General features: G+C 40.0%; 1 protein-coding gene across 1 annotated transcript in view; it reads right to left on the minus strand.

Annotated features, from left to right (window-relative positions):
• The window catches only part of FBN1 (fibrillin 1), a 233,936-nt gene that overhangs the window by 120,705 nt on the left and 90,412 nt on the right, over positions 1-22,819 (minus strand). The window contains exons 6-7 of the mRNA XM_023510045.1: positions 8,014-8,211; positions 4,639-4,764 (exon numbers count right to left, since the gene is read on the minus strand). Of these exons, the coding sequence (XP_023365813.1) occupies positions 4,639-4,764; positions 8,014-8,211 (324 nt within the window). The remainder of the gene's footprint in view (positions 1-4,638; positions 4,765-8,013; positions 8,212-22,819) is intronic.

Raw genomic sequence — 22,819 nt, forward strand, 5'->3', positions numbered from 1 at the left:
CAAATTCCCCCTACAACGTCCCTTCTCAATGACATATCCTTTTCCTTCAGCTTGTGGAGTGCCTTTCTGTTTTCCTAAACTATCTTCTGCTCAGTCCCACAGCTTCATAGAGTCCTGATCTCATTACCAGGCTGAGGTATAAGTCCCTCATGGTAAAAGCCTAGAAGAAGGTGTTTGAATTGGTGTCACTCACACGCTGAAACTCGTTCATACTCATTTATTATTTCCCCAACTTCTTACCACTCTGTGTTTGTATATTTCTAACAGAATTTCAGGCATTCACGTAAGGGAGAGTTTGAGAATGGTGACTTTCCCAGAATTTCCATAAGTTGGGCTGTATCAAATGCCCGCTGTAGAAGTAAAGCAGGTGGGGAGGTGGCTTGGCTGAGAAGAGCTACGTCTGTGGTGCGGACACTTTGCTCCACTTCTGTGCAGTGGGAGGGGCAAGGGAGAACTGCTGGGAAGTAGCTACCCCCTAGTGGCTGCCCAGGTCCTCCCTGGCTTCTGGCTGACCCTGGAAAGAGATGTGACAGCAGGTTCAGGTTCTTTCCCTCCCTATTTGCTGTGCCCCCCTCTGTTCCTGTTCTTCCTCTCATCTCTCTGTGTCATCTGTTTTCCCTGGGCATTCCTCCACCCATAGGCTGCTTCCCTATCCTGGGGCTCCTCCAGCCACAGGAAAGGAAGGATGGTGGAGGGCAGATGGATGGAATTTGGCCTCTGTTCTAGAGCAGGCATCACTGGGACACTCAGCCTTCCAGAAGCTCCATCCCAGATGGCAAACTTGAGAGGAAAAGCAGGGAACCTGACTTGTCTAGAAGACCAACAGAGTCAAGAAAAAAAGTAAAAATGTGGCAGCTGTTTAAAACTAACATGGGACACTAATGATTATGAATGCCACCAAGCCTGTGAGATTGATTCCCTTTTATTTCACAGACTCCAACCCAGTGTAAAGCATGTGACTATGAAATAAACAAGCTGATTCTTTAAGTCATGTCGAGAAACGCCCCTGGCATATTACTGCAGAGTGGTACCATGCATGCCAGCTTTTATGGCTTCTTACTCGTGCAGCACCAGCTATCTGATCACAACTTGGAAATAATAAGAAGTATAACAATGGAGTCCAGACTGTGGAACTGGGAAGAACCGCCAAATGTCGTCTGATTCAACCTCCTCATCTGGAAGTTGAAGTAACTCAGAGATGGTCATTGACTTATCTAAGGTCACTCAGGATTAGAGATGTTACCAGACTAGGGCCAGTCTACCTTGTTTCTAGGGCTCTTGTGCCTTTACACAGAGATTGTTCTCCTAGTTGTAGAGCTGCCTAAAAAGTAAAAGTCAGGGACATGCAACCAGTTGCGGGCATGAAGCCCCATCTGTGTAACAGTGAGTCAGGCAGCCCCAGGGATTCTCCTGGGTGCCTGAGAGGATAAGAGCCCCTCCTACAAAGCAGCCATCAGATAAATATGCCATTATTCTGGAAAGGGGAATCCTGAGGTTTTTGGCTTACACATTAGGGAGGACATGAGTTTAAGAGCTACATTTTCAAAACGGTTCTTTGCATCATGAATGCTATTATAATTGCTAAAGGCTGGGCCGACGATAATCTAAATCCCAAAATATTAGTGGTTAATTAGGAATCCAAGGGACTTCTTCCAGAAGTAAAACTTAATCCCTTAATTACACTTTTTATTTCTTAATTTCCTCCCACAGTAACCTATGCAAATACGGACTTGGTTTCCAAAAGGAAAAGGCTCATGTGTTCATTCAGCATGCATACTCTAGAGTCATCGGAAAAAACAACAAAGAAGGTGGGCATGAACTCTGTTTCCCTTTTTCTCAAATCACAGCTATAAATCTCAACCTTATTCTACTTAAATTAATAAAAATTTAACAATCGTTAATCACTTCAGTTAGGTAATTTTTTTTTTTTTTTTTTGAGACAGAGTCTCAAGCTGTCACCCTGGGTAGAGTGCAATGGCATCACAGCTCAGCAACCTCAGACTCTTGGGTACTATACATATACTATAGTAAAAAGTACTATATATCAAGGGAAAGGAACATTTAAAAAGCCACTCAAAGTAATGGTAAAGGCACCAGAGCAAATTTCCCAAGGGCACAGAACCCTGCTGTTTTGCCTGACCGTCTTCCTAGGGCACATACAGGATCTATTGCCTTTTCACTGGCTATAGCCTAGATTTTCTGAGTTCCCCCTCCTGACCTAGGCTGATGACCTCCATTATGCTAGGCCCAAAGGCATGCCATTTCCACAGTGAAGCACTGCCACTGGAAAAGCATTGGAGTTGGAGGGTGGACCCAGCTCACCAAGAGTTCTCAGAGGACTTTCTGGTTATTTTTCTACCAAAGTAAGGCAAGCCAACAGTGCTCACACCAGCCTCCAGGTCAGAGGACAGACAGTGCTCACAGGACATTCTCTTCAAATACTGATTTTACATAGAAAAACTAAGAAGAAGGGGGGAAAAATCATCTAGATCTAATGCAATAGTAAATGGCAAAGGAATGCAAAAAAGGTCTAGCCAAAAGTATTCTGTTTTAATCTTGCTACTGACTTCAACATGTAGCCAGAAAAAAAATTTTTTTTTGTATGTGGCAATGGACTAAGTAATTCTTTGACTAAAGTTTTGGGTTATTGGGTTCACCTCCATAATGGGTTTCTTAGCAGTAATAAAAGGATTTGAATGATTTTTCTTTCAGTCTGAGCATTAAATCTGAATCTTCTTTCTGTCTAGTCTACATTCATAGACTATCCCTGACTGTTAACTGATTCATTTGCGTATAAAACAAAGGACAAAAATCAATTCTACTTCAGGCTGGAAGCTATCATAATTCCAGAAAACAAAACACAGAATGAATAAGCCATATGGACTATATTGCCATAAATCTTGAAGCCAACTATGTATTTTGAAGCTGAATATATTAAACTAAAGAAAGTCTAAAATGTAAGACATAATCCACTGTTGACGTGGATTTTGCATATGATAAATCTTATTAGCTTATTAATGTCATAAAAAGATGTGCATGATAATGCCTGAAAGTCCATGTTATAATATTTTAAGTGTTGCAAATGTACATATTAGAAAATATAGCTGTTAAAGTAGAGGTGGTAACTTTCACTGAGGAAAGGAGACAATATAACAGGACTCAACAAGCACCAGGGCATGAGCCAAAAGAGGTCAATTTTAGCACTAAGTGACCTCACACAAGGCACTTGACATACCCAAGACACAGCTCTGTAATTCATAATATGAAAGGATGGAACTAGGTGAGTTCTTTGCCCCTTTCAGTATTAAAACTCTCTGCTTCAAACTTAGATCCACAACACAACCTTTAAAATACATTGGCCTATTAGAGTCAACTTGACTGTTCTTTGAAACTTAAACATTTCGAAGAGGTCCTACTTCTTCAGAAAGAACTAAAGAATTTTCCACTACTACCTCAAAATAACTATTACAAGTTCAAGAATGTAGACCAATTACAAATTCTATTATGATTAATAATAGAAAAATAACTGCAATCCTTAAAGCTAGTTCTATCAGAGTTAGATTATTTGGTTTCAGGGCAAGTAAATACTAAATGTCTTCCATTTAATTGATCGATTGCAACTTAAATTTAACACTATCTTTGGTTTGCATGACATATTGTGAAAACCAACGATGGGTAATGATCTGAGCCTAGACAAGTAACTAAGAACAAACTATTCCTCATTGCTGAAGTCTAGGGGCATACAGCAACTGGTTTCAAAAACAATGCATACATCTAAATGAACCCACAGATCACACCAGATACAGATACTGGAGGGAAAAGTTTTCTTTTCTGAGCTTGATACGAGGCGCTCCCTGGTAATGCTATTACACTATGGTTAGACATTACCATATATAACTTACATGCACTCATCACAGAGGAAAGAGGTTAATGCTTATTTTCTGGAAGCTTCCCTCTCCCTAAGAAATGATTATTACACTTGGAAGCCAGGCCTCTTTCTGGCACATAGCAGCAGTAGTGAATATAAACACATCCTCTATATACACATTTTAGAAGTTCTATCTGTAGACTAAATGCAAATGTAAAAATTTACCTCAAGTTACTTTTCTGTTTGACAAACATTAAAAAGTTTTCATTTCATAGGCATGTATCCTCCCCCAGTAAAGAAAGTAATACCCACGCACCATGAGCATAAATGTAAGAATTACTAAATCTCTTTCTTACACACACAAAAAGTCAGACATATACTTTAAGTAGGAAAACATCAGAAGATACACACCTATATCATTCTGAATGATATCTAGGGACCAAATTTAATTTTATTTCTCTAGAACTATGCAAAAACATGTGTCTTGAACAGCTTAAACCAAATATTGGTTCAAAAATATTTCATGTTTTTAATATTTAATTTGATTCAGATGGACCTCTTATTTTGGGGCCTATAAAAGTGGAAAAAGCTGCAGGGTTTTTCTGGTTCAATAGCACAAAGGCATATTATTCCTGGTAAGGATATTATATTTACACGATTGTGGGGATGACAAAGACAGAGCGTCTAGTAATAATTAGCAAACAAACTTGTCACTGGTGTTGAGTTTTGTCTGCCCTTCTGTCTTAAAAGCGAAGCAGGAGATTTCTTACCTTCACATTTTTGTGACACTTCATTAAATTTGTGTCCAGCAGGGCATTTGCACTCAAAAGACCCAACAGTATTAATGCAATTTCCTCCTTGACAGAGCCCAGGGATGGCCTGGCATTCATCCACATCTGTCAGATTTTAGAAGAGAGAGAGAGAAAGAAAGATTCATATAAAATCCACTGCAGAAGAAAATGTGATAGTTTGTTCACAATTATATTACCATATGTATAAAAATGAGTTGTTTGTCCATCATAACGTTTGGAATATGATGAGAGAAACTGTTTCTCATAATTACATTATATAAAATCAATTACGTTGCTAACGAAGTTGGGTCAATAATGTTCTATAAGAAGACACAAGTAGTCTTTTTCTTCCCACCTTCCTCCAACGTAGAAGAGATTGTACTAACTTTCGTGGGTTTTGTTATTTATTACATAAGCAGCAAAGTACAAGGATAGAAGGATTAAAAGGCCATTGTTCACTGACTTATTTTTATCTCCAGATTGGTAGTAATAACCAGAGTTATTCAAGAAATCCCTAAAATCAAAATACATTTCTGCAATGAATCTATCTTTAAGATAGATTGTACTGACTGATTTAGTTAAATCAGAATTTACTTAAGGTCACTCAGACTACATGCGATAGCTAAAATTTTTGCACAAATGAAGTGGAAAATGTTTACCTTACATTCTAGAGAACTGTCATGCCCATGTCTAACTCAGACAGACCAAGAAGGGAGAGCTCCTCAGGCAAATGTGGGGTCTCAGCTGCAGACTCACCTTGCTGACAGAGCACCAGCAGAAGGAATGCTTTTAAAGGTAAGTCAGACCAGCTACTCAAGTCCATGCTAAGTCCTAGAAAGTTCCACATTGACCCTCTGATCTCATGCCTTCTGATCTCATCTCATCTCTTACCCTCCTCTGTCTGCCTCTCTTCTCCTACCCGCCCCCCGGTTTTCATCATTTTTCTTACCCTGCTTGTTTTTTTCCCCATCCATAGGCTTAATCACCATTTGACCTACTGTGTGCCTGTTTCTTATTTTTCATTAATTGTCTCCAATCTGAGCTTCCGGGGAGCAGGAACTTTGTTTTCTTCACTGCTGTATCCCTAGCACCCAAGGACTAATTTGTGGTCCTATTCATGAGCCCAGGTATTCATCCCCAAAGTGTTCATCCCAGGCTCACTACACTGAATTATAAAGATTGTAAAAGTGAAGGTACATTCTTTCCATCTCTTCATTCGTAACACAGAGAAGTCTGATTTAATAAAGAACCCCCAAGGAAACAGTCTACCATTTCACCCTCTCCTTTCTTCTATTAGAAATCTGGAAGCCAGGCATCCTCTTTAGCGTCAAGAGGATGAATGAAGAATATTCATTCATAGTCATTCAATGAAGAATACGTGATTTTGGACGTTATCAACTCGCATTCTTGAGAAAAGTCAGCACACAGTAAAAGGGATTCTAAAAGGCAATTTGTTATAAAAGTGATCCTCTTTCAAATGGAGTTTCTTGACCTACAAATGAAGGACTATATGTGAAGTAGAATTAGATTGTTTTCTGGCCAATTTCAGTTTTATCTTAGACCAGAATTTTACATTTTCTCGATATGCTGAATATATTTATTGGAATGGTATTTGAAATCAAGACCTTACATATAGGTATAAAACTAAATGATTATTTTTGGCCAGTAGGAAATACACATAAGGGCAATTCTCCACTGGGTGTGTATCTAAACTGAAGATAGAATAAGTTCCTGCATGAACCCCTCCTCCCTGGCCCCTCACATCTGGCCCCAGGACTGGGAACATGAGAAAGGAGAAGGAGCCCAAAGCTGATGGCAGAATCTCTCTGGAAAAAAAAAAAAAATCAACCAAACATGAAGAATTTCATTCTCATGGCAATATAACTGCCATTTTGATTTTATGCGTTTTCAACAATTTCTTATAAAAACCCTCCCCCCCATCCTTGGATGTTGTATAGCAAGGTCAGAAAGGGGCAGGAAACAAACGCTGGAAAAATCCAGACTGTGAAATGCATAGCAAAGCTACAGGGAAGGCAGCTCTTCCCTTACCCCGCTCATTCTCCTTCCCCAAATTCTGTCAGTGCCCTAACCTCTGACCATGACTCACTGACGGGTGGCTGGACATTCAAAAGTCTGGCTTTCTGGTCACTGTCAATGAGCCCATGGGCATTTGCTAACCTCATAACCCCGAGACCAAGAAATTCTTCGAAACTCACTGGAACTTTCTAAGAATGAGAAAAATAAGAAAGCACTAAAAATAAGAGAAACTAAACTTACTTTTAATTGTATAAAATCCTACCCTTGATAATTCTAAGGTTTCAAAATGACTTCTTGCTTCTCCTGACCTTCAGAAGGATGCGTTCAGGGGTATTTAAAGGAGCTGTGTGCTGCACGTGGAAACCAGGGCCAGGACCAACAAATCAGAGGTGGGATTTATTGAAGTAAATTTTAATGGAGACCCACAGAACTGTGCAACCAAGCTCAAGTTCTATCTTATTGCATATTGACCTTAGAATGAACATTCAGAACAATGCCAAACTATTATCTGTTTGCTTCAGAAAAGCACAACCTGAATTTTCTGAAAATATTGCAACTTGCTAAAAGAAAAAAAAGGGGGGGGGGCCTGAAGATTCTAAAGGAAACAGATAGAGCCTGGGAGTTTTCAGCCCCATCAGTTTAGCGTGGAGCTGCCTCTGCTCTCTTCCTCCTGCTTCCTGCCAGACATCCAGACAATAAAAGAATTTGTACAGCTGGAAGAACAGGAGTAAAAGCCAAAAACAGAGGAAGGGCTTCTATGGGAAGCCGGAGAAGCAGCTAGTGGGCGACATCTGGGGATATTTAAAACTGTGAAACAAACCCTAATTTATTTCGGACTTGTAAAAAATGCATAATGCAGCATGTGAAATGTCAAGAGGAACGATTTTCTTCAGGTCAATTAAGTACAACTCATGAGGCCGAGGAACGCTGAAAGTCTGAAATGAAAAAAAAAATTAAGAAAAACATAAACTACCTTGTCCACAAGTCTTGCTTTGTGTTTGTACACAGCATTGCCACAATGCGCAGCGTTGCTGTGAACAGAATCACACCACCGCAGGAGTCAGAGGTACATGAAAATACCTCTGGGGTCAGCGGGGGTGGGGGTGGGGGGGTGGCTGGTAAGGAAAATTCCAGTAAGACTCCAGCTGCTCTCCCGTGAGCCACGTTCCTAATGCCTTAGTTGGATATTAGGCAGTCAGCGAAATTGCGAAGTTATGCCTCTGACACTACTTTTCCATTCTCTGCAACTTCATTGGAGAATGGCTCTCCAGAGTAAATAAGATTAATCCATTAATAATTCCATCAGCCCAGGTTTACCTTGACAAGCTCCCGTGCGGATATTTGGAATGAAGCCGCGGCGGCAGGGGTGAGGTTGGGCAGGACACATCTCACAGGGGTGGCCCCAGGCTCGGCCGACTGTGGCACAGCAGAGCGTTTTTGTGCAGACGATCCCGCTGAGTTGTCCCTGGCACATCTGGTTGCTGACCACAGTAAAACAGGGGCCTGTCCTGTAATCTGAAAATAAAGAATAAAAATCTCATGAAAATCCCAAGAAGCAAGACCCATCGCACAGAACAGCTGGACCCCATCTTGCGTGACTCCAAGTTGAGATGTGGATTTCAGGGATAGAATCAGGCATCACTAACTCCATAGAAACTTTAAGCCGTGGGCAGACCATCCTACCTCTGATCCCCACTATCCTCACCTACAAAATGAACCTGTAAACATTAGTTCTTATCCGCTTTGAAGATGGCATTGTGAGGATCAGATGAGCTAATGGAAAACTCTTTCCAACTGTGAATTTCTGTATAAATGTAACAGTAATATTAGTATCCACTCATCACTCACAAAATGTATTGCTGCCTACACTGAATCAGCCCCTCTGCCTGACATAGATGCTTTAGTGATTAAAAGAGCCTAAATCCTTGCCTTCACAGCTTCTAGCCTATTGTTATTTAGGTTTTTGAAGCAAAAAATTTCAAATTTTTGTGGCGAGGCAAGTCATGGCACCTTCTTCTTGGGAGTTCCTTAAACAAGAGAAATGGTTATCTTTCTTTTGGGTTGGGTCTATCTTATTTCAAACACAAAAAATAAGGAAACAAACAAAAATTATTTTAGAATTTACTCATACAGATCATATTAGGTATTTAATATAAAACTGAGGACATTGGTCTGAAATCACTATAACCCCTGGGCAAAAGGATCATCTTAAAGCAAACACAGATAAGCTAAGGCCCCAAGAGAATTTCCAAGCAGAGCAGTCCCACCACCAGATGTAAGAGCAGCAGCTGCCTTTTTTTTTTCTTTTGGTACAAAGGAGAAAGTCAATCTGGGCTTAGCAGCCAAAGAGAAAGATAAAGATGTGGTGAGTACTGAGGACCAAAGCCAGGCTTTCCTCATAGCCTTCCCTGTGAGAGAAATCAGGGCCACAAACCCCCCTTTCTATCCCCCAGTGGTCTTGACAGATCAGGGAGGCTGGGCTGCGGGGGACTCACTCTTGGGCTCCTAGCTCCTATCCAGCCCTTGACATGCATATGCTCCCTCCTGTCGTTTTCAGGCTAAATGATCCCAGTAAGTTCTTTTTCAGACTGTTTATGGTTGTGTTAATGAAACCACTGGGTTATGTTTCCATTTTGTTTTCTTTCTTTAAGTAGGTCATAGAACATTAGGAACAACTCTTCATTATAGTCCCAGCCAGAGTGAGCAGTCCGGACCCCAACAATGTTTTGGCAATAGCTGACCTCCCTCTAATCCATGTATTCTCCCCTATTTTCTTTCTCTTGCTTACCTACTCTAACCCCTCCCTTGGAATTATGACCCCATCTGAGCCTCTGTGCTCCCCATCACCAAAGAAGAGAGCACCAAATGCTCTTCCTCACTCTTCCCTGCCATCTGGAATGAGCCATCTCTGATCAATGGCACTGCAGGAAAGGCACTGCCTTAATGTCCAGGCTGTAGGTTCAGCCTTCTGGGGAATTCCGTAAACAAAACTCTGCACCAAACACATCAAGAGAATTACCACACCCCAGTTATGGTAGCTCTTGAGAGACACACAGGATTGGTCAAAATGTCCACATCTCTCTCCCTCCATGAAAGCGTTTACCAAAGCATTCTATGTCTCCCTCACAGGATGCAAGATGATTTTACATTGCCTTATATCAGTGGTATAGCAACAAAAATAATTTTATGGTTGGGGTTCACCACAACATGAGGAACTGTATTAAAGGGTCGCGGCTTTAGAAAGGTCGAGAACCACTGCCTTATATAGTCATATTAATTTTAATTTGAATTATTAAAAGTATAAATATACCAGACTCATGATTTCACAGATATGTTTGCTATGATGAAAGTGATTTTTTTAATTAAAAAAAACCTTTTAATTCAATTATTTAAAAACACTAGTACAAGTGATATGCAAACAGGCCAAAATCATGTGGGAAATACATAAATGCAACCTTTTACCTTTCCAAAAGACTAGCCTCAGACCTGTGCTTCCCCACTAAGTCTTTGCTTCATCTGGCTCCACCTACCTTCTGACCCTATCTCCTGACACTTCCTCTGTTTATTACTTGTCTTTTTACTTTGCTTATGGATTTTTAACTCTACTGCTCCTTTTTATTTATGTAGGTATATTTAATATTCTATGTTGTATGCCAGATTTGTTCAAAACCTGCTATCTCCTCTGCACAGATACTGAATTCAAACAAGAATATGTACAAATATTAAATGCCGAGCTGCTGAATAAAAGCAGCCCTCATTTTGTTGTGTCAATAAAGAAAAAGTCACTCAGTGCCATGGTATTTATAAGAAAATTACTTTTAAGTGCAGTACCTTTGTGGCTAAAATGGAATATTTAATGCATCCTGACCTCTTTGGCTGAATTCCTCCAAATATTATCTATAGGAATTTAATAAATACCTCTGTGCTACATGGATCTTCCTTTCTATTGACTATGTTATCACAATATTTTTCTGATTCAAAATTAAGTAATGACTTCAGATAATTAGGAAAGGGCAGTAAAACAAATAAGAAACACTGGACCTGAAGAAACCCATGATAACACAGCAATTATATTACCAGACATAATTTTATGTTTATGTGTGTGTGTTTTCCTTTTTAAATCACAAAATAAGAATGGTGCTTTATATGCAATTTTGAATCTTTATTTCAGTATTCAACACTTTAACACTGCCAAAAGCATTTTCTCATGTAATCCAACATTTGTCCAAAATATGATTTTAATTTCTGCATAATTTTCCACCATGTGACAACATAACTTACTCGATAATTTTCTTACTGTGCTTCCCTTAAATTGTTTCTAATTCCTCATTATCACACATTATGTTCAGTGTGCATTACTGATGAATACTCTTCAGGCTGAAAAATGTTTACTTGGTGCAACAGCAATCAAGATTTTTATCACTATTCATGTCTTATATCTGAAACCAGAAAGATCACAACATCATAATCTTCCACTTAAAAAATAAATAAAACACATAGTTAGACTCTGTCCCCAAAATAAATAAATAAAACTTTCTTTGTTAGAGCCAAAGAAAAAGAATTTCGCCTTGCTCCTTTCTTTCCTGTAAATTTACAGAGCCAAGTGCAAATGCTTTAATCAAACAGATTCATGTTAGCCTGCCATTTTCAATCTTTCTTATTAAGCATAATAGAACATGAGTTTTAATTTGTAACCTTCTCTTCTACACTGCTTGGATTTGCTGTTCCTCCCCACTTTGCCAAGATACTCTATGGAATTTTATATGATGACTGCAAAGGTTCAGGGTAGATGCAAATATGGTTCTGTGAGCGACACCAGCAAAATCCTGGCACACTACAAAAGGCTGAGAAAAAAATCTGATTCAGTCCTTTCTCACACCAGTCCATGACTTCAGACGTGAATTCCTCACTGTAAGACCTTCATAAAAAGAAAAATAGCCTTCAAGACTTTTCCAGGTCAGTAACTATTTACTGCCGTTGCAATATGAAAAATAGAAGAGAGATAGCACTATTCATTCTGATGGTGCACATTAAACAGTCCAAAGGGACCCATATTTACTAAATACACTAGATACGTGGCAACATTTGAGCATTTAGAATAGAACTATGGGACTTAACATATTTCTGTACTAGGTATTTATCACCACAGACAAAGACACTTTGGAAACAAATCAGAACTGGCTTATTTGACAGTATAGATTAGCAAGTGGACATAAATGTATTTGTAGATCCACGTTTTCAATCGAAATTGCTGATTGCAGAGAGAAAAACATAATCTGGACGAAAAAGATCTGGATCTAAATATGTCTTGGAAGGTAAAGGCTGTATTAGCGTGGTTTTCAAATGTCATTCTGATTTGGCGGCATGCATTTCATTTAGATTGCCAAAGTTATGCTGTTTTGAGTCCAATACTCCAACCACAGAAAGAAACTTGCCCACACTCCCAATTCCTTACTAATAATCCAATTATTTACAATTATTCCCATAGCACTTACGTGATATTAAGCTAAATTTACATGCTCTTTTTTTTTTTTTTTTCCAGATAGTCCCAGCACTAGACAGGGAATGTTCCGAATTCAATGCTTGTGTAATGTCTGACTCATTCCTGGCTTCAATATAAATCATTATTCCTAATGCAACTAAAATATAGTATTATTAACACTTTCTATTTGTAAATTGCTCTACAATCGCTTCCTTATAAGACCTTTATGAACTAGGGCAAGAGCCCAAGCCTTTCCAAAATTAAAATGCGATTTTAATTGTTTTTAACTGGCTTGCTAGCGTATGGCTAGTTCATGGGAAATTCTGCGTCTACATGTTCCCATTCTGAGTGGTTAGCTCAAGGACTGTTCTCCAGTCCCATTAGATTTGGCCTCAAGGCTTGGTCTCCGACCAACATGTGTCTGCAGCCTCTGATCCTCAGCTCATGCCCAGCTCTGCAGTTCAGAACACTGTGGTCTACAGCGTTATTTCACTTTTCATTCGTAATCAGACTTCACCCTGAAGCAAATGCATCATTTACAGGGAAAGAATATTCTGTGGTGCAACGAATTCTTGTCACTCCTGCCCAGTCACTAAACCGCAAACTGCAGGGAAGGCACAAGGATATAATTTGGGGCACTAGGCTCCAATTATTTTAAATCCTTCTTTTCATAAAAATGACAAACAAATGAATGAGATATCAATTTATCCATGACAGAGAGGGTCATGGCATGCTTATTTCTCCCAGGTAGGTTGGCCTGGGACACATTAAACTCCTAATGTGTAGAATTTCAGTATAACTCTCTAAGGAAAGAGTTCAGAGAACTTTCAGTCTAAGGAAAGTTAAAGTAAAAAAGTTCCATTATAATAATCGGTCTGCTATTACTTCTTCTTACTCCAATCATTCTTAACCTTAGGACATAACAGAATCAGTTGAGGGAACTTTTGCAAAATGCTGATGCCTGAGCCCCACCTCTGTCCTCTCCCAGGCCTGCCCCATGGAATCTGATTCAGTAGGGATGGCATGGGGCCTACGCATTCATATTTTGCAAAACTTCCTCAAGGTCATTTTGCCCTCTAGAGCTCTGAGTTGTATGTTTTTGTCTCTGTCTCTGTCACTCTCTCTCTCCCTTTATTGAGTGCTTATATTCCGTGATTAATTGGAGATGTCTGCAAGATAGCTAACTGAATATCTGAAAGTCCATCCTCAGAAACATAAAATAGCACATGAACTGGGATCACTGCTGTGCAACATAACCTGGTATCTCTCAACTAGGACTGGTATTTTAACAATGACAAAATAGTATTCATTTCCACAGTGTTGCACTGATTATGAGGCATTTTATTATGTTCTTTAATAATTACATTATAACCATGAATTCACCAAACCAAACAAAAAGTCAAAATTTAAGAAAGCCGATTCCCTACTATTGCACTGTCTTAACAGTTAACTGAATTCTAATTTCCAGGCCCTCTCCTTCCAGTGTTACAGAGCATACTGAGATACACAGCTGTATACGATATCACAGACTCCCACTGTCAGCCCCCTGTCCAGTGCTACAGCTTGTACCGAATGGAATTCCAGGGGGATTCTCCCATTAGGATCCAGATAAAAGACCAAACTTAAAATCAATAACATCAAAAGTTAATTTAACTTCTTCCGGATTCATACAGGAATAAACTGCTTTGAAATCCTTTTAAGACTCATGATCTGACAAAATATAAAACACTAAACATTATCTATGAAGTTTCTTGGGGAAATAGTCAAGACCTAATCTATCAAGCCTAAGTTTCAGAGGAAAGGAAATCCAGGGATAGAAGAACAAGGTAAATAATACCAAAAGAAACAATCAGAAAACCCAGAATGTGCAACATTTTATTTTATTTATTTATGTATTTGCAGTTTTGGGCCAGGGTCAGGTTTAAACCCACCACCTCCAGTATATGGGGCCAGCGCCCTACTCCTTGAGCCACAGGCACTGCCCTAACATTTTCTAAGACAATTATTTTAAACTTTTCCAAAATTTTCTCTGCCCCTCAAAAATGGTAGAGTCATTAGTCTAGAGTAAAAATAGTAAAAACCAAAACTTGACTGGATACTGTTATATATTTTTCTTTTGTTTCTTTTCTTCCCTTCCTTCCTTTCTTCCTTTCCCCCTTTCCTTTTCTTTCCATTCTTTCCCCTTCTCTTCCTTCCTTCTTTCCTTTTTTTTCTTTCTTTCTCAAGATCTTGTTCTATTGCACTGGCTAGAGTGCAGCAGCATCATCGTAGCTCACCACAGCCTCAAACTCCTCCCTCAGCTGCCTGAGTAGATGGGACAACAGGCAAGCACCACCATAACCAGCTAATTTTTCTGATTTTGTAGAGATGGGGGTCTCACTCTTGCTCAGGCTGGTGTGAACTCCTGGCCTCAAGCAATCCTTCTGCTTAAGCCTCCCAAAGTGCTGGGATTACAGGTGTGTGACACCACACCCAGCCTAGTTACTGTTTTTAAAAGAGATAATTTGGAAAATTTTTTATGGACCAGATAATACGTGATATTGTGGAAGTATTGTTCTCTTAGGTGTGATGACGCTATTGTGGTTATATTCAAGAATGTCATTATTGCTTAGAGGTGAAGTGTTAAGATGTATGCAACTTAATTTTCAAATGATTCAGCAAAACAGACAAAAATATATATTTTAAAATATTATGTATATTTTGCACAGATTATATATGCACATATATACATATATGCACAGAGATCAATTATGTATGTAAAAGAAGGAAAATTGTTAATTGTTTAATATAGATGGAAGGTATAGCCACATATTCTTTCAACCTTGATGTAAATTTGAAAATGTTTATAATAAAAATTCAGGGATGGGTGATTCCTTCCAGGGCTATTTTAACTATTCAATATTGCCTCTCCCATTTTCTTCAAGCTATGTGGGGTTTTTTTTAATGATACAATAACTTTCAAATATACTTTCCAATCCATGATTTGTATAAAATACTGCATCTAGGATGACCTATTTTACATGGTTTATGCAATGTTATTTTTAATATATGACCTTTCAGCAAAATTTACTAAACTGCATTAGGCAAAACATTTATCTTTGAGCAACTGCATCTGAGATATGACTTCATTATAACGAAGTGGTTTTTAAAAAGCACGTTGGAAAATAAAGCACGAAGCTATTTCTACCTTAGTATTTTTCCCCTGATTTTTAATTTCTTTAAATCATGAAAGCATTACCACTATGAACTTAAACATAAACACCATTCCAACTTCCGAAACAAGGTGATCTGTCACACGCCTTTTAGTCGAACACGCAGACTAAGCAATTCACCAAAATCCAGGCTGTAGTTCTGTGGGACCCAATTATGTGTGGCAGCAATTCAGCTACAGAAAATTGTTACCACATTTCGTTCTGTTTCATGATGAAGAAAACAGTAAGAAATCCCGTTCAGGCTAAGAGAATACCTCATTTTGAAATAATCATTTACCTGACATTATTTGTTCCTTCTCTGTAAATCCTACACATCATTACTGACTTTCATCTTCCCCAAAAGTTATCTCTAAACTACCTTTACTAGAAAAATAACATGAGTGGGACAATGGGTACAAGTCAAATCCTGATTGGGGTGACATATTTACCATCAAGATAATAAAGTCATAGAGAACGCCTTCATTTTTTAAAGGTCTGCACAGTCTACTTGAAAGAACCTACTGGCTCTGATTTATTCCCTTTTAAAATGCCTTGTATGAAGTGCCACATTAAACTGAGCTATGCAGTCTCACCACAGAGCATCAGCCTTTAAACAGCAGGACAAAAACAATAATATTATATAACAATTTATTTGTTCTTTCATATTTTCTTCAAAGCCACCAAGCCTGAAACTGTCTCTATGATCCAAAAGCCAGATTAACAGCCCAAAAGGAAAGGGCCCTGTGATCAACCACAAGGAAGTATAAAAATTGCCAGGGCCAACAGATTCTTAATCAACCTGTATATCATAAAAGTGCCTTGTAATTCACAAAAGGTGAATTCAATTTATGAAGGATCTTAATAGAATGTTTTATCATTAAATTATTACAAATGGAATTTTCAGTAGCAGACCAAGATCAATATTGGATACTATGTAAAGGCCCAGGTTAGCAAAGGGGCAATAAAAGTAAATTGATTGAAACTATCCCACTGCAGATCCCACTAACAGGAAGTCCCCAGAGCATTCAGATTCATAAAAACAGCAGTAGAATGTTGGTTGCCAGGGGCCTGGGGGAGGGAGACATGGCAAGTCTCATTTGGGGAAGATGAAAAAGCTCTGGAGATGGATGGGGGTGACGGGTGCACAGCCATGCGCACAAACTTAATGTCACTGAACTGTACACATAAAAATGGTTAAAACTGTATACTGTAGCATAATAAAAAAAATCCCACTGCATAAAATAAAATTAAACATTTGGACTTCAATGCTCAGGTTCAAGAAACAAACTACAATAATAAAATGGAATCAAGGGTTTCCTTATTCATCTAACGAATATTCATTAGCTTCTCTGCTGTGTTGTGAGTAGAATGGTATAAACTTCCTGTTCATCTGGAAGGAGAGGCAGTCAATAAACCAGCACACACATTAAAAATAATTTCACATTTCAGGTGGTAATTTAGTCCACAAATGAAGGGAGTATCCTGCAGCGATCAAGTAAATGGGGATACTGTCTTGGTGAAGGTTATCAGAGAAGACTTCTCTGGGGAGGTGACTCTCTTTGGGGAGCAGCTGTAGGAGGTAAGTTGCTTCCCAGGTCCAGGAGACAGCAAGAACAGCGGCTCTGAGTTCAGAGACAGCGTGGTTTCTCTGGGAATAAGGGAAGGCCACAGCGACCAGAGCATTGAGAAGGGGCACTCCAACAGGCTGGATCTTCAGGCAGGGACAGGATGATACAGTTTATTTCAGGCCATCATGAAGAGTTTGGCTCAGGCTCTACATTCAACAAGAAGCCACTGGAAACACAATGTGTTATTTTTAAAGAATGTTCTTTAAGGGCTCAAGAGTGGAAATGGGAAGGCTTTCAGAGAGGCTACTGAAGGATCTAAGTTAAAAGTCAGTGGTGGCTTGGCAAGGGTGGTGGCATAGAAGGGAGGAAATGGGCAGGGAGGAGGTGTCCTTGGATGGTAGAAACTGGCATGCTTGGGGATGAACTGGATGGAGCGGTGAGGGAAACTGAGGAGGCAAGAGAGCTCCTGGGCTTCTGGCATCCATTGCTGGATATATGGCCAGTCATTTACCAAAATGGAGGGACTGAGAGAAGACTAGGCTCTACCACAGCGGTTCTCAACCTGTGGATCACGACCCCTTTGTAACAATGAAAATACATTGCAGCATTAGGAAGGTTGAGAACCACTGCTCTACCTGCTAATAACCCCCATAAAAGTTCTTCACATTTTCATAATAAGGTGCCTAGTATAGGACAGGTGATTTGAATAAATAAGGCTGGCCCTGAATAAAACAGTATTAACTATAAATCTTAACACTATCGAAACAAAAACAAAACCTGTGTATAATGTAATGTAATTATATCTCGACCTGTGTATTTTCGCTTTTTCACTAAATTTCTTCCCCCCCCCTTTCTCTTTGTGAGTGAGCATTTACTCGTATCATATCCAGATATATATACATTACAGTTGAGATTCTTAGTTCAAACTCATTTGGCCAAGTCTCACAGAAACCTGAATGTTAAGTACACATGGCCCAGGCCAAGAGTACGTGATAGAAGCCTGGCGTGGTTGGTGGGAGTTCTTCCCGAGGAACTCCACTGCTGCTTTTGTAAATGATGGGGCATGGTGATCTGAGACCATGAGTGCTCTAGCTGCCAGCCCTGAGTTCATTCTCCAGGAAATAGAGACATACCACATTCCATCCCTTGATAGCATCAATTCTGAGAGATCTGGTGGAAAACTTAAAGCAAGGACAAAAGTTCAGCCATTATTAACCACAACTGAGAAATGCCTCATATAAATATGAACTTTCTGCAATATCAAAACAGAGAAATGGCCGTGAGATAGTTTTGATACATTGGTTGGCAAGTGTTATTTCTAGAACTGGCTTTTTACCAAACATGCAGTTAGTTGCTGATAGGTATCTGGTACACAGGTTGTTTATACACTTACTGTCTCTCTCTCTCTTTCACAGACACTCACCACTGTCGTGTGCTAACATACCATCAAGTAGTTCTCAAGGTGGCCCTCCTATTCTCAGAATTTTTCTTTGGAAGAAAATGTCTGATGAATGAAAAATTCCTGAAGCTGTTTTCAGCTCCGAGTCTGGCACTGAATTCAACCGAAGAAAGACAAGTTGGAAGAAAGTACAAGCATTACTCAGAACACGTGAGTGAACCATGCAAAAGACAGGCATGAAAGCTGCAGGCCTGGGACAGGCAATGGCACTAAAACCTGATTATGTAGATTTAGTTAGTCAACAAAAGGAGATTCCTGACAAAAATAAGTACATGCTCAGATATCAAAATATGACAGACAATCTATTTTCTGAGAGACTATGACCAAAGGAACTGAAACCTCAGAAGCAGGGTTTTGCTATTATTTTATAACCATTCATTGTTAAGACCTACAGCATGGACTGAGGACTTATCACTAAAGAGACAGTGGTGATGGTGGCCTCTTGGCAGTTTCCCTAAAGTCTTACTGATTTTGATCTTTGCTGCTGATACGTTTTGTGAGTGACAACTGTTTTACAGAATAGAGTAATGATTATAAAAATATGCATCCTGCTCTTTGGAATTAACAGCTATGTCCCAAACATCCCAGGTAAATGATGTGATGAGCTAAATGTTAATACAATAGGCAGACAGACCAGCCTGGTTTTTGCAGAGTTTTGCCAGTGGAGCCAGTGGGAGGATGGCGTATAGCTCAGAAGCTTTCCATTCTATAGAACTAGAAAAAAATGTGAAGTTGCTCCTGAAAATACAGTGTCCACAACTATTAAATTATGTTCCATCTGATCACTCACAGGGCACTGTGCTACTCTGTTCCCTCTTCCCACTTACTGGAGATTTACATCCGCTTGGCCAGACACTGGGGTTTCATCTAAGGCAGCTAGTTAGATATGTGCGGAAAGTGTATATGGTTAGAAAATAATAAGAGACAGCATTAAAAGTGGTTTAAAATGCCCCAAGAGGCAGGCCAAACACCACAATTTTCTCCGACTGTGGAAGAAAAAACAACTTGAGCCAGATTTTAGCTCTCTGGATGTATTAACAGGTCTACGCTGTATTCCCTTGGCTATTTACGAAGCATGTTAACAATAATTAAAATGGAATTTTCCAAACCTTTAAGGGTAAAAGTTAGGAACCTAATATCAACGACCTTGGAGAGTATTATAATTTAATATACATCATATTCACCATCCTGAGATTTGACTACTGATACTCAAAATTCACAACTCCTGCACAAGGCAAATGTTTTAAGGATCTATGCTTGTACAAATACCCTCTATTCAAATGTATTTTCAACTTTTTGCAGTAGTTTTATGGCTAAAAGGTGGTGCTGCTGGTCTATTAGCATTCAGATTTCTCTAGTCAGGGGTTCTTAACTTGAAGACCACAGTTAGGACAGGGGTCCAAAGGGCCCTGAAATTATAAAGTCACATGAACATATCTGACAGATGTGAACACACTTAAGTTAGCGATCATGTTCTCTTCTAGAAATTTCAAATTGGGATGGAGGAGCACTAGTCTTCACCTCTGCAGCTGGCTGGACCTCAGGTGATGTTCCCTTGAGAGTTGTAGGGCAACATGTACGTGGAAGCAGCACAGAGAAGTCCATTTTCATGGTGAAAGAACAAGGCTGCAGGGATGAGCATGGAGGCAGAGTAGGTGGCCCCACAGAGAGCCTTAAAGCCCCACTGCACTACCTGTCCTGTGTTCCTTATACCCTGGGATACCTCAGGTTCCTATCAGAAATCCCCTTTGGTGCTTAAGCTAGTTCCTTTGCCTGCAACCAACAAAATTTGATCCAGTACAGTGTGTGTATTTGCATGCTTTTGGAAGAAGAGAATCCACAACTTTCATCAGATTCTTAAAAGTGTTCATGGCTCAAAAAAAGGCAATAAACCTCTGCACCATTTAGTAAGAAATTATAAAAGAGAGATGCTGCTTGGGTAACTTATCCAGATGTATCAAAAAGAATTTTATAGTTTCTTTTTATTCTCAAAGAAAAGTAAAAAACAACAACAAGAAGAAGACAACAAAAACCCTTCCATTTAGGAACACAAGCACAAACAAAATCACGTTAGCTTCCTCCTCCTTTTCCTTGTAACTTCAAAGGAGGCTACAGAGTAAAAAGATAAACTTGCATGAAAGTTATCATTGTCATCTACAAACCAACAGCAAATGCTTAGCACAAAATTCTTCAGCAAATTCTTGAACACCAAGTTCAAGCTCATTTTTCCGAAATAGTAGTGGGCATGTATTGAACATTTTCCCTTGCCAATGGAAGCAGATTGCACCCCGGGGGGAGAACTGAAAGTCCGCAGACACCTGCATGACAATTTTGGCTCAGTGATCAATGTGCTATGTGTCTTGAGTCAGACGCTCCACCTGTCAGGTGGATTTTAAGTGGCTGAGTCATGGGCCATTCAGATGCCCTGATGGTTTTTCAGCCAGTCGGAGCTGGGAGGGTAGCAGTCAGGCAAGGAACAGAAGGGTGTTTCCATCAAGCAGAGCAGGCACAGTCTGTAAAAAGATGTGCCTGAGAAAAGCTTGTTTTGCCACCATACTTGCTCTCCCACACTTCTTATTTTGGTGAAGGGCATCGCCACAGTGAGGGTCACAGACTATCCCTCACACCCCACACTTAATCACTCATGAACCCTATAAAATTTACCACCTCAACAGCTTCTTTATCTGCTGTCCTCTGAACCCAGCTGCCACGGCTTCAGTGCAGACCGCCACGTCTTCTCACCCTGCAGGAGTAAGCCTCACTTGGGTTAGACCCTAAGGCACTCTGGGAAATGCTCCTCCCCCTGCAGCTTCCTCGCTGCCTCTTCCCTCAGTGCCACCTTTCTCCACTGACGTTCGATGAGCATCAACCCATGGCAATGATTCCTATCCACATGTCTTTGCAAATGCTATCCCGTCTACCTGGAATGCTCTTCCCACCCTTACTTTTCCATTCAATTCCCCCCTGGAAGTGTTCCCTGACTACTTTCCTGTTCGTGGTAATCACTGATTTACAGGATTCTCTTTCGTCAGATTGTGAGCTTTACAGATAAATATTTTGTCTCTCTAAACTTTGTTATCTCCAGGGCCTAGAAAATCTCCAGTGTCTATAAAAAACACTCAAGTGCTCATGAATGAATGAATGAAACAGGATGAAAAATGACACATCTTTAAACTAGTCTAAATCCTTAATCTTTTGAACTATTCATTCCCTTTGCTCAAAGCTTAATTAACTTCTTATAATTCCATGACTCTATCACTCATGCTTGATTTGAACTCTGGCACTCTGATTATCAATGTGGCAGTGAGCCAAGTACCCCTTGAGTCAGTTTTCTCTGCCTCCTGGGGCTGCGTAAGTAGTAAATGAAACCACGTACATAAAATACTAGTCACTGGTTCTATTTTTCCTCTCCTCCCACACTTACCATGGCTACAGATAACCAATATATTCTGCTGTTCTTTTTTTTTTCTTTTGACAAGTTTAAAACATGTATTTAAAATACAGTTTATAAAATGCTTAATCTGCCAACTCAGAAGCCAGTGGTGCAGGGTGTCGTGGGGGTGGGCAGCTGCCTGCTACACAAGCATAGCAAGACTGCAGAGTTGCAGCGTTTCCTCCCATGCCCTTCTGTTTAGACACCCACAGGGCCCATGTGCATCCCTGGGATCACACAAGAAAACAGGACCCCAGAGTTTTCTTGAGTTTCTGCTTACCAGGGAGGCTAGGTGCATCCCTGAGCAGAGCACCTCCAGATGGGGCAGAACAGGGATTCTGCTATTCTTAAAAACAGATGATATCACTGACCCACAATCTGCAGGACCTTTTAATCTGTTTTACAAAGCCAATAGGTTTGTTCTAAGTTGTCCCTACTCTCTTGCTTGGCCCTCTCTTGGGAACAATAGTTGGGATTTGCAAAATAGAGCAAAGATAAAGGTGATGTGCAGCTCAAGTCCAAGCCTGGATTCATGAAGACTTTGCTCTGAGCAAGTGAAAGACAAATGGACAGACCTGGTGCCCGTACCTCAGTGGTTAGGGTGCTGGCCACATACACGGAACCTGCCAGGTTTGAACTGGCCTGCTAAACAACAATGACAACTACAGCAAAGAAATGGCCGGGTGCTGTGGCAGGCGCCTGTAGTCCCAGCTACTTAGGAGGCTGAGGCAAGAGAATTGCTTAAGCTCAAGATTCTGAGGTTGCTGTGAGCTGTGACACCACTGCTCTCTATGGAGGGCAACATAAAGAGAGAGACAGGGAGGGAGAGAGGGAGGGAGGAAGGGAGAAAGGAAGGAAGGAAGGAAGGAAAAGTGGACAGCTGATCCACTCCCTCCCCCATCTTTTTCTCCCTAGCCACCTTCAGCTTGGAGTGGACCCCTGTCTGTGTCTGGCCAGTAAGGTGTAAGTGGAGACCTATGGGGTAAAGAC

The sequence above is a fragment of the Otolemur garnettii genome, unplaced genomic scaffold, assembly GCF_000181295.1.
Source record: "Otolemur garnettii isolate 467f Iridium unplaced genomic scaffold, OtoGar3 scaffold00011, whole genome shotgun sequence".
NCBI lineage: Eukaryota > Metazoa > Chordata > Mammalia > Primates > Galagidae > Otolemur > Otolemur garnettii.